Raw genomic sequence first — 12,331 nt, 5'->3', positions numbered from 1 at the left:
TACTCATTTTGATCATATCCTTTGCTAGTTAGTCAGTTGTTAGCCCAGTTATAGATCATTTGTAGTTAGCAATAGGAGAGTGATTGCTTCCTATAAGAGCACAAAACTTGAACATTTCTAGACATCTTTGAAAAGCGGGTCTGGTAAAGAGCTGGGGGGGGTTTTGTCTTAAAGGGGCAATGTTGTATTTTGAGATAGGCTTGAATAAGCCAAGTAGCCAATAGGCAGAGGGCAGCATCATTTGTCTGATTCTCTGTAATAATGATATGAGAATAATAATGCGTTTTGTAAAGTGGTTTCTTGCATCAAACAACACAACAGCATTTTTAGTCACCTCCTTTTCTGAAGGACAAGTGGATAAACAGGTTAATGTCAAGCCCTGCATGTTTTTTTCAAAGTCTCATGGAATGTAGGCCTACATTGAACACCACACATTGGCTGCTACAGTAGGCTGATAGAACAGCTATTTCCATGTTAACATGTTATGGGATGCATTTGCTCCATTTTTTGATGATAAGAAACTCTGGTTGGCCTACATTATGGTCAAATAGCCACAGTAGTCTACATGGTGTCACGAGAATTATGTTCTCAATGTTCATAACCCAATTCAATTAAACTACTCGGTCTGCAACCCAGAATTTGTAAGATACTGGTTGAATGAAACAGACGGAGGCCCAGCTATGATAGTCAAAATGTTTATTCACGGGCGCGCTAGTTCGTTGTACAAAACCATTCATTTTATACTAGCTCCTTACGCACATACTCTTGCACACAAACAGAATTCATACGCACATACATTTGCACACAAACAGTAGGTATCCTACGCACATACTGTATCAATACCCAGCCGACAAAGATTAGGGACCGTGAGAAGCACTCCCTGTCCTCCCTCAAATCTCTCAGTGGCCCCTAGCCAAGGTCGGCACTGAATCTTGCTCAGACAGTCTGTGTTTAAGATACTATAGAGACATATTGTACAGATATATTGTTTTACCCTAATTCTGACTAAAACTACATACATAATTTATTATAATTTTACTGACTAAGACTACACACATCATTGATAATAATTTGATGATTCTAATCAATTACATACAATTATATAGTTTCGGGGTGGAATATTCTAATCATTCATTTAAACATATAAATTCCATCAACACATGGCCATGTGTAACTTAAAGGGGGTACAGACACTCTTATACAGAGCAATTTACAGTAGTGAGTGGATACATTTTTTGTACTGGTTCCCCATGGGAATCAAACCCACAACCCTGGAGTTGCAATCACCATGCTCTACCAACTGAGCCACACTGCATTTTTGTTAACAATGGAAGCCAGCATTGTAAATAAAGAGATGTGCAGAAAGATAATCAGCCTCTGTCCGTGGATCCTTTCGCCATAATGTATTTTTCTTGGCAGCCAACCCCATCTTTTCAAAGAAACACAATTTATTTAGGGACCGTGAGAGGCCATAAAGATCATCAAGGACAACAACCACCCGAGCCACTGCCTGTTCACCCCGCTATCATCCAGAAGGCGAGSTCAGTACAGGTGCATCAAAGCAGGGACCGAGAGACTGAAAAAYAGCTTCTATCTCAAGGCCATCAGACTGTTAAACAGCCACCACTAACATCGAGTGGCTGCTGCCAACATACTGACTCATCTCTAGCCACTTTAATAATGGGAATTGATGGAAATTATGTAAAAATGTATCACTAGCCACTTTAAACAATGCCACTTAATATAATGTTTACATACCCTACATTACTCATCTCATATGTATATGTATATACTGTACTGTATATCATCCACTGCATCTTGCCATCTTTATGTAATACATGTATCACTAGCCACTTTAAACTATGCCACTTTATGTTTACATACCCTACATTACTCATCTCATATGTATAGACTGTACACTATACCATCTACTGCATCTTGCCTATGCCGTTCTGTACCATCACTCATTCATATATCTTTATGTACATATTCTTTATCCCTTTAGACATGTGTGTATAAGGTAGTAGTTGTGGAATTGTTAGGTTAGATTACTTGTTGGTTATTACTGCATTGTCGGAACTAGAAGCACAAGCATTTCGCTACACTCGCATTAACATCTGCTAACCATGTGTATGTGACAAATAAAATTTGATTTGATTTGATTTGATTATTCCATAGTTGAGTAAAATAAGTTGAGTAAAATAAGGAGTCCATTGCTCAGTCCTTGTTTCGTTTTCACTTATTGTTACCTGGCAAATAACCAACAACCATGGATATCCACAAGGAGAATAAGGTGAGGAAACAGTCCATGTCAGCCAGGCTCAGAAAATACCATTTAATTCTGTCTATTTGAACCAAAAACTTAGTTTTGTTGTGCTCACATGCCCCCCCACACACACATTATGAAATAATTATAAACTATAAAGAACCACGGCGGACCCATTGTAAATTGAGAGGCTTTTCATCATATTTAAAAGTATTCCAGTGCAACATGCCTACCTCTGCTCACTGGGGCGTGGCATACGGAGTGCGGAGTGCTCTTTGAAATAAGCGTTGGTATCGCCATATTCAAACGATTCGAGTTATCTCACCACACCGGTGTGTCAAGTAAAATGATTATTAGACACAATCCTTAGAGTATCCCAAAAATATATACCAGAGGACACATCAACAGGACGGGACATGAACAGGCCTACATTTCGGCATGAACCGCCTTACATGCTGACCACACCGCCCGCGTCGTGTGCGCAAGCGTTTCAAAATAAATGTACACATACATGTTATTCAATCATTGCACCCACACTGCTCGCACCGCCAACGAGCGTCTGCGTAGCCAGGTGCTAAAATAGAACACGATTCTATTTGTGACGCTTGTTCTGCAAGTCCTGCCTCTCCCATTTCCTCATTGGTTTTTAGGAGCATATACCCACGTGGGTGATTGAAAGAGGAACTGAGGTCCACACTCCAGTCCAGTTGGTGGTGGTAATGCACCTTAAAGTTGGTTGCCAACAATGCACCTTAAAGTTGGTTGCCAACAGCCATATAAAGTCCAAAGAAGAAGAAGAAGCTGGAAGGAGGAGAGATTACTAGAAAATAACTTGATTTACCCTTTTATCTGTGGATTAATTGTCAGAGTAGAGGACCTTGTGCATTTCAGGTACAATAACAACCCAATGTTCATATCCCAGGACAAATTAGCTAGCAACAGTAAGCTAGCTAGCTAAATTGCCATAAATGTTTAATGGTACAGGCCGCCTATGTAAGGAGGGGGAGCATTCCAAATAAAGAAGTGTTGAATAATATCGCCACTAGATGACGCTCCTACTCCAGTCTGTGGCCAGCACGAGTTGTTTGTTTCCTTCCCTGACGATAAGCAGAGACTGACAACATATTTCACGTACAATTTCTGTGTTTTGCCATAAGTATTTGTCCTACATCCAATGATGAGTCTAGGCCATTGTGAATGTGGTTATCAAACGTCATATATTGTGATTAAATAAAGGCCTATATTGCTGCCTGTCATAAAATCTCCCCATTTCTCTCCAGTCTCTCAGATTTTTTTAATGTGTTCGGCTAGTGTCAGGAAGGGTATCATACACTGTTAGGTAGACCACAAACGGTTGATAAGTGAGTAACTGCAACAAGATAATCTATTGTGACAGCTGTCATTCCCTGGCGGCATGTGCGAATTCTCGTTTCCAGATCATTTTCTTGTTATGACTGCTAAAGAGGTCTATCACCTCGACGCTAAATTCAAAATGATGACTGCAGTAACCTCCCTCCTTTGAGGTGCATGCGGGCGGAAACGTGAGTGTCACATTATTTTTGCACCCTGTGGTATTGTTCTCATGTCTCTATATCGCTTACAAAGGTTAACTGAAAGCTCAGTTCCAATTGGGTGCAGTTCATTATTTTGCGAAGCCTTGACATTGCAGGTGCAGACACCAATAGCCGCAGATCCTAGTTCCCTATATACTGAACAACAGTAGAACTACATGTTGCAGATTTAAAAGGGTTAGGCTACCGTTAACACAAAAATATACTTCATTAACTGATTTCACTATTTAAGGCTAGGCCAACTAGGATATTATATAATAGGAAAAGTGTTGCGTAATTTCTTAAGTGTCGCGTGCACTCTCTCTTTCTCTTTCACACACACACACACACAAATACACACACAATGCTCTATGTTCTATGTTTGTAGAATTAGGTTGTCGATCCTAAATTAAAGGCTTTTGGGCTTATGGCTATATCTTCAAAGAAAAGTGAAACGACGAGTGACAGGCTGACGGCCAAATGGGGTTGAGTTTACCAAGGTCGTGATCGATGACTACAGCCCTATCGTGATCGATTACCTGACTGGGTGCGTCGCCACAATCAGAACCATAGCCGTTGACCCTGTCTCCCTGGATGGCCCCAACCAACGGCCCCATATACCCACGAGCCAGGACCTCTGAGGGCCTCGATCTCCATGCAGGTCTAGACATTTTAAACCAAACTTAGTGAAATGGAAAAATTTCTCATTACACAGTTGCAATCTGGACTCTAACAGACTGGCTCGGAAACCATCATTACTACAGCCCGGAGCAAATCGCTTAAAAGCTAACAAAAACAGCCCATACAAAAGCCGTAGTGAAATACTATTTATCTTCGCTCCCATGAAGTTCACTGGCTGTTTTAGCTAGAGCAGGCTTAAAACATATATATATATTAGCCAACACGATTATATCTAAAGATAGCCTAATTTGTTTTGAATAGCCTGTATAAGGTCAATGTAAGATGGAAATAGATAACTTTTATAATAGCCGATCGCTTTTTGCAGTAGCCTAAGGTTTTTTTCTCACATATCCAACCGTAACATTGTTCAGATAATGGATCCATTGTTATAGCAGAAAACAACAAATTATTCACTAAATATGTTGTTGGTACAAGGCAAGAAAACATTTAACTCCCTTTTCAGAAATAAAGTGGTAAAGATGTAGCATATAGCCTACCCAGTGATTCATAATCATTCTTGATGTACAAGGCTGAGGATTAAAAAAATACACAGTGTGCTCTATGGTTTTTCTTTACAATTGTATGTAAATAACGTATTTTTTTTAATTAAAAAGATATAATCTATTACGATGTGTTAGCAAAATGATGTTGCATAGTATTTATGTATTTATTTGATTAAATATTGTGTTTAAACTTGATTTGAATGTGTAGTGCCGCAGCGAGCCACGCGAGTCCAAAGGAGCTCTCATTGAGAAGCCACGTGTCCGTTTCCAAAGCCTCTCCAACTTAACCACCTCCATTGTAAGAGTAACCCACATCGGCAGCGTCCCTCCACATAAAGGGATTTGCAATTTCAAGATATTCCAGCTTAAATGTTTTTGACAGTTCCCTCGCTTTTGCTTCGGCTTGGTTATTTTAACTGTGCCAAATGGGTCACCTTGGGTAGCTGTCTGCGCGCAAAGGGCTTTTGCGCGCATTCAGTCTGAATTTTTTCCAACTTTCCTTGACGKGGAAACCAGCTGCTGGTCGTGAAAAGACGGCTTATTAATTGTCCTTTGTCATGYAGAATTGCTTGATTTCTAAAGAAACGTACAAAGGCTCTTTTTCAGGATTCAAGTATTTTGTTTCGTGCGCATTTTCAAACCATCGAATCAGCTGCAGCGCCGCACCGTCTACCAGACTCAGGTACTGACGGCTTGCTCCCTTTGTCCGCGACTCCGCGCATAATGCTCTTGTAAATCGGGCAGACTGATTTGTTACAAGCTGCTCTTTTAATCTGATAGATAAGAGACATGTCTAAGAAAAGCCGTAAATGAAAAATGAGTTGGAATAAAGACAAGGGCGAGTCTGCTAGATGGGCGCCTGTTGACTCAAGCGGTCCTCGAGCGTCGGGTAGACCTCTCAGCAGCTCCGTCAAGGTCACGTCAACAATTCGCTTTTCTTCTCTTAAAAAGACACTGTAGCCTTTTTTGCTTCAATGAATTGATCGGCTCAAAATTAAGAATAAATATATTGAGCATTTGGAGCACCGGGTTTATAAGCTCCTCCAGGGCGCATACCCCCGGGTTATTGAATGGATAAAGGGCGCTTTGGACGCAGTGAGCAAAATGGGGCTCAATGGTGCAATTAACAAAATGGCCTAATCCCATATCTTAACAAATGCTAATATTGGAGTTTTGTTAAAATGTTTAAGTGAACAATTAAAGGAAAGTTTACAAGTGCAACTTCTCGTCCAAAGGCACAATAACGTGAATAATTTAGTGAATGTGCAGTCCTAGAAGAGTCTTTGTTGTCACCGAGGGCTGATGATTGGTTTTCGGAGAAGTAAATAGCATTTAAATCCTATTTCAATAAATGTAATGTAGTTTTGAGAAGCCAGTAATGAACAAGGAAAACATGTGGCGCGAGTATAGCAGGCTTCTTCACAGTCTTGGTCCCGTTGTCACACCATGGTCTCCAAAACTACGCGTTTTAAATAAATATTTTTTATATCTAGTCACTTGATATGCATTCTCTCTATATGAAGTATTTTTTTCATCACTGCTTTTTGGCAGTTACTAGTGTAATAGAATATCCTATCCAAAAGAACTTCGATGATTTGGGTTGTCTGTCCCTAAATGTAAGCAGCAACGTGGAGTAGCTATATTTGAATGTATTTCCGGAATGACATGGAGCCTAACACATAGGCATAGTTATAGCCTAGTTGTCTTGAGAATTCAGTTACCAGAAATAAAAACAACCTTGGAGATCAACGAGCTTACCAACATAATTACAGATCAAAAGGAATTATATGGATAGCATATGAACCTTTATCTTAGCATATTTATTTAAATGTAGCCTACACAGTGATGAATGTATTAATTTGCTCACTTTCATTCACTCGTTAATACACCCCGTAGTGGTTATTAACTCCCTCGCACGAGACGGATCAGGACATTGGGATGAAGCGGATTTCTGATATGACAAGAGTGAGAGCCGATGTGTGGAGATCCAATGGCCCCTGCATGTTAACGCGGGCTTTGAGAGCACTCCCCAGGGAAAACATGAGAGGACCCACATGAATGTCTTCTTGGGACTTCTTGACGGAGATTATCATAACCATAGCACTTGTTTTGAGAGGGAAACAAGGAAATATTTTGGAACACTTTCACTCCTTGCGCGCTGGATTCAAACGGGCATCTTAAATGTAAAGCTGCACCATTTGAATTTAGCAAGGGGAAGCATACATTACCAAGTGTATTTGTGCGTAATACTCAGTAGTGCCTACGAAAATGGCTCTAAAAAGTACATAGACTTTTTCCCTGGACAGAAAAACGTCTTAGCAGTGAGCTCTTTCTCTTTTATCCACACTTTAAAGTAAACAGACCATGCGCGTACATTGTGCACACGTGCTATCTGATATAAACCAACATCTACTTTGGATTCATGAATTAATCTATAGAATAATGTATATACTTAATGTATATGGTAAGTGAACATGTAGACACAAATACATGTGAAATGGATAATGTTGCAACAAACAAAACATGCCTTCTGAGGATGGCACAATTTTGCCAATGAACTGACCCAAATGCCATATCCAACACTCTATACTGTAGTTGGTAACATATTTTGACCAAAACATATCGTCGTTTTTTTTTGTTCGTACTACTCATTATGTCTAAAGCAAATTTTCTGATAAAGTTTCCCGACCGTGTTGTAGACTATGGTTGATAATACGCATGAACTCAGTGCGCACCGGTTCTGTGTGTGCGCTCCCAGTGGTGCGCCAGTGTAAAACATTTGACACAAAGCCATGAGTATAACACTAAGAAATATTCTTTATTTAAGTATTAACATTTTTAAATAAATACATATTTTCAAATACACTGAAGGTATAATAACAATTTGATCTCAGTGATGTGACATTGTGAGGCAAAACATTTTCCGTCCCGCACACATTCCATATCTCCGTCACATTTCCATCCAAATAGATGTGCTTAAGCCAGTGTTCACTATTATACAAAATACAGCTATTGTTTCCCAAAAATAATACTAACAAATGTTGCTATTTATTTGGGTAGGTCTATATCATAATACAAATATCCAACTGTCTGGTTGTAATAGCATCCATTTGGATTGGCAACAGCAAATAGACCGTTTTTAGAAAAAAAAAGACATACCAAACGTACAACATGTATACAATTATACAACATTCCAGGGGAATTCCCTTTTTATATATTTTGTTCTCTTCCTATATACAGGTGACTGAACACGATAAGAACAGTCGACTTTTTGGTTGCATTCAGAATTCCACAGGTGCAATGAGGACCAATTGTCTCTGTTGAGGATCAGAGGAAGTTCAGGGGGAGACCGACAGCTCTCCATCATCCTCTTTCCCTGATGAGGAGGGAGACATAGGCATATCGTCTTCCTCCTCCGAGCACCGTGCAGATGACATGGATGAGCACTTGCAACTGTGGGAGCCGGTTCTGTGCGCGCCGCTCTTCCCCTCCTTCTTGTGTTTGACTCTGCGGTTCTGGAACCATATCTTGACCTGCTTCTCTGACAGGTTTAGATATGTGGCGATCTCAATGCGCCGAAGTCTTGAGAGGTACATGTTGGAAGTGAACTCTCTCTCCAACTCCAAAAGTTGTGTGCTGGTGAAAGCTGTGCGCATGCGCTTGCTGCTCTGAAGTTGGCTGTTGTTGTTTTCTGTAAAAACACAAAAAATACACATTTAGGTAAGTTATCCAAAATGCTAAATAAAACACCAGCTCATTCTGTGCGAAGGTATCCGTGGCGCATTCAATACGTTTTACTCACCGATGGAGATGCAGTGGAACTGGCGTGGGTCTGGAACCGAATAGGTTGCTTGATATATCCCCGGACCATGGTTGAGGTTGACGCCAGTGGAGGACGTGTGTTGCCTCGATAGTGCGGAATGGCAGTACTGGGAGCCGAAGGTAGGGAAGGATGCCTTGAGGAGTGGCAAGGTTGGTGGAGACGGGTGTAGCTGGGATACGCATAGCGGACAGAAGCACAGCAAGCCAGCCTTCCGTGAGTGGCAAGAGCCCGAGGACAACCCATGGAGTGGGTGGGACGGGTGCATAGCGTAAGGAAATAAAGGTGGATTGTTTTCCCTGCCTTTATCATTTGCCTCCCTCAAAATCAAGGAATCCACAAGAAAGGACCTCGGCATCTTTGCAAACGTGCTGCTCAGTACTTCTTGGTAAACTTTTTCAGTCAGCGCGTAGTCTCGTTCTGAACTGGTTCCTTGGCGGATGGACAGCGGTGTGGTGCTGAAAGGACACTGTTGCTCTTTAAATAGTTGTAGTCCCAGTATGGGCCATGTGACGGTTACGACGCGAACGTCTAAGAGCTCTCAATAGGGGTTTGTGCCTTTTCTCTTGGCATTCACACTGCACGCTTCCCCATTATTTCACTTGTTAACTAAATGAACTGCATAATGTAGTCTATTCTTGTCAGCCCCACCCACGCCGCAAGAGGCGGCAGAACCCCTTCTCCCCTTAGCTTCGCTCTCATTTATTATAGGACGTTTTAATGTAGGCCGTTCTAATTTGAGAAATTAACATTTTGGCAATATACTGGGGTAGTCCATTCTATTGTTTTGTCTGTTTTCCGAAAATCTTCAAATGTTTACCCTTTATTTTAACAGGGAGACCAAGGTCTCTTTTTGTTTAGAAGACTCCTGTGTTTATGGAACATCAGAACTTATCCTACAATATCCTCAGAAGTTAACAGCTAAGAATGTTTGACTCGATCAATCCATGAGTGAAAGTTGGGTAGTGGTATTTGCTCGGTAATGTTAACTTTGAATAGGCTATACATGTGTATATTTCTTGGAATACAAGCATATGCATATTTGCATGCCACATAAAAGATGCAGGAGACGCAATAGCCCATAGTCTCGCAAAACGAGGAAAAAAAGGGTTGCATTTCTGTCTGATTTATTCTGGAGAGGATCTCCCTTAATTGGAATCGATAAGCCTTCAATGTTGAACTTGCAAGTATGTCGTAATGTTTGTCAACACACCATTTATATAGGCCTATAGGACATATCATCTTTTAGGTCATAGGCATAGTAAAAATAGCCTATATATGTATAATGAGTGCTTCTAAAGTCAGGGCTATGCAGTTAGGACTAGCCTATATGCAAAAACATAAAGTGTTTAATTTAAAACGTGTGAATGTTATTGTTCATTTTGAGGCCAATGTATAGCCACAGGCCAAGTCACAATCTGAAGGCAATGCGGTTAAAAAACAGTGATTAATTCCTGTGCGCGGCCCCCGCCGAGTCCGGGAAAGAATATATAAAAATAACCAGGTTTTCACTCGCCGGCCCTTATTGAATGTCATTGTGGAGAGTTTTCAATGCAAGAGAAAGAGACTCGAATTAAAGTGTGTGACAGCGGCGGATAGACTCACACAAAAGCGACTCTGTCACTGAGAGGCCGAATGCGTGGCGCGTGAAAGCCCCCGCCTCGCTCTGATTGAATTAAGTAATAGGAAAACATTTTCATTCACTTTAGGTCTTCTAAACAAGATCTTCAAAGGGACGGGAACCAATAATGTGTGAGTAAACAGTGGAATGTGGTTTATATTCCCCCCAACGTATTGTTTATTTTATTTTTTGTTTTTGAATGGTCCCTAAAAAGCTTCCCGGAAGAAATTCAAAAACTGTGCTTTCTCAGAGAAAGATAGAGCAAATCAGATGGATAATTGCCCACTGGGCACAGACAGAAATTTAACATATATTCCATGTTGGTTCAACGTAATTTCATTGAAATGACAAGGAAACAACATTGATTCAACCAGTGTGTGCCCAGTGGGTGGTTATAATGCTTTTACATATGTATCAGATAGCCACTTGATAAAATCATAATATGAACTAGTCCTATAAGCTTTTGTCACCCGTTTGGGCTACATGACTAGGACTTCTTCCTTTTTCGTATATTAAATATTATATATTACATGCATGCATTTTACATAGGCTGCTGTAGAGAGTGTGCTTTCTACATACCGTTTTCACAGGCTACTGTAGACAGTCTGCTTGCTGCGCTATATGGAGGGACGTCCAGAACTCTGTAATTCCCATGGCATGGCATTGCTTTCCCACGAATGACAATACCAACTTAGGCTAATGATATATGACGCAATGGGCTGTATATGAAATCGTATTATTAGTCTGTTCATTTTGGAAATTGCAAAAAATCCAGAACATTTTGTGTGCATGACCACATAGGAGACTGGACACTTCTTAGGCCTACTGGCTGCGACGTTGAAGTCACTGGTGGTCCTTGACAAGCGTGACAATTACCTGTCTGCTCACCGCTCATGCTTTTCAGTTCAGAACCGAGCCGCTCGCAATGGCTCTTCAGTCTAGAACCGAGCCCGCCCATATAATGGGCCAAAAACCTATTTGTTTTAACTCCTGTAAAATGACCATGGACTCTGTTCTGCGAAAAATACCACTCGACTCGCATAAAGGGTATAATTTGGTCGCAACTTTGCAGCGACATAATAGCAGGTCTTTAACGCACAAATTAGGAGCAATTAAACACTTAAACAAGCTGTAGGTACAGAGTCATGCGGACAAGAGCCTGTTATCTGCGACAGAGTGGGATTAGGCCTTTCATTCTCTTGGACTCCGCATGCCAGGCGTCCTCCATTAACTAATGGGCCAATCTCGCTCCAGTCCCCTGACCCGCCACATCCCCTCTCAATTCCATGCTGTAGGCTATTCTAAACATTAATTACAAAATGGCCTAATAATGTTGTGTTAATGCAACACATAATTCATTGAATGCATTTCCTTATTTTCACAACAACATTTTTAATAATTAGAGGCTCAGAGTTTGTTGGGGTATGATCTCACAAGGCAGTGGCACAATAGGCTACAATTGGTCTGGAATTGGTGCTGTTTCAACATGCGGAGGAGGGTTGAATTTAATTGTTTGGTCAATATTATAACAGTGACATATGCTTGGCTGGTTGGTGTTTAGAGTAGGCTATACTCCATTGCTTCAAGATATTATCAAAGATAATCGTTTTAACAATTACGATCATAGCTGTCACCCCGTGGGTAGGAATATAAGGGCTATTTAGGGAGGCTCATCCTCATTTGCATCACCAACTGGAGGCCGACAAATAGCTTTGACCTCCGAAAACATAGCCCTCTGGAGGCGCAGGCTAGAAGTGCAAGGAATCCCCTTCAACATAATGACTTCGTCACTGAAACAAATCAAACAGCTATGTTAAACAGCATACTTATAGATGAACCCATCACTGTTATGAAGTCTTCATTTCATAAAGCAGGTGACAGCCTAACAAT

At 40.8% G+C, this 12,331-nt stretch overlaps 1 protein-coding gene across 1 annotated transcript; it reads right to left on the bottom strand.

Annotated features, from left to right (window-relative positions):
- Positions 1-7,933: 7,933 nt before the first annotated feature.
- Positions 7,934-9,423, bottom strand: LOC111950677 (GS homeobox 1). The gene is made up of 2 exons (XM_023968459.2): positions 8,803-9,423; positions 7,934-8,691 (listed from the first exon to the last, which is right to left on the bottom strand). The coding sequence occupies exons 1-2, from the start codon at positions 9,176-9,178 to the stop codon at positions 8,339-8,341; spliced, it is 729 nt and encodes a 242-aa protein (XP_023824227.1). The 5' UTR covers positions 9,179-9,423; the 3' UTR covers positions 7,934-8,338.
- Between the last annotated feature and the right edge of the window lie 2,908 nt (positions 9,424-12,331).

Source organism: Salvelinus sp. IW2-2015, linkage group LG23 (genome assembly GCF_002910315.2).
Source record: "Salvelinus sp. IW2-2015 linkage group LG23, ASM291031v2, whole genome shotgun sequence".
In the NCBI taxonomy this organism is placed as follows: Eukaryota; Metazoa; Chordata; class Actinopteri; order Salmoniformes; family Salmonidae; genus Salvelinus; species Salvelinus sp. IW2-2015.
The sequence above is the reverse complement of the archived record's forward strand: the minus strand, read 5'-3'. Positions and strand labels throughout refer to the sequence as shown.

Excerpts from the sequence above, each read along its gene's own strand:
- LOC111950677 (XM_023968459.2), bottom strand. The coding sequence starts at position 9,178 with ATGCCGAGGTCCTTTCTTGTGGATTCCTTGATTTTGAGGGAGGCAAAT. Across the intron at positions 8,692-8,802 it reads GTTCCACTGCATCTCCATCG|AAAACAACAACAGCCAACTT; the intron begins GTGAGTAAAACG and ends GTGTTTTTACAG.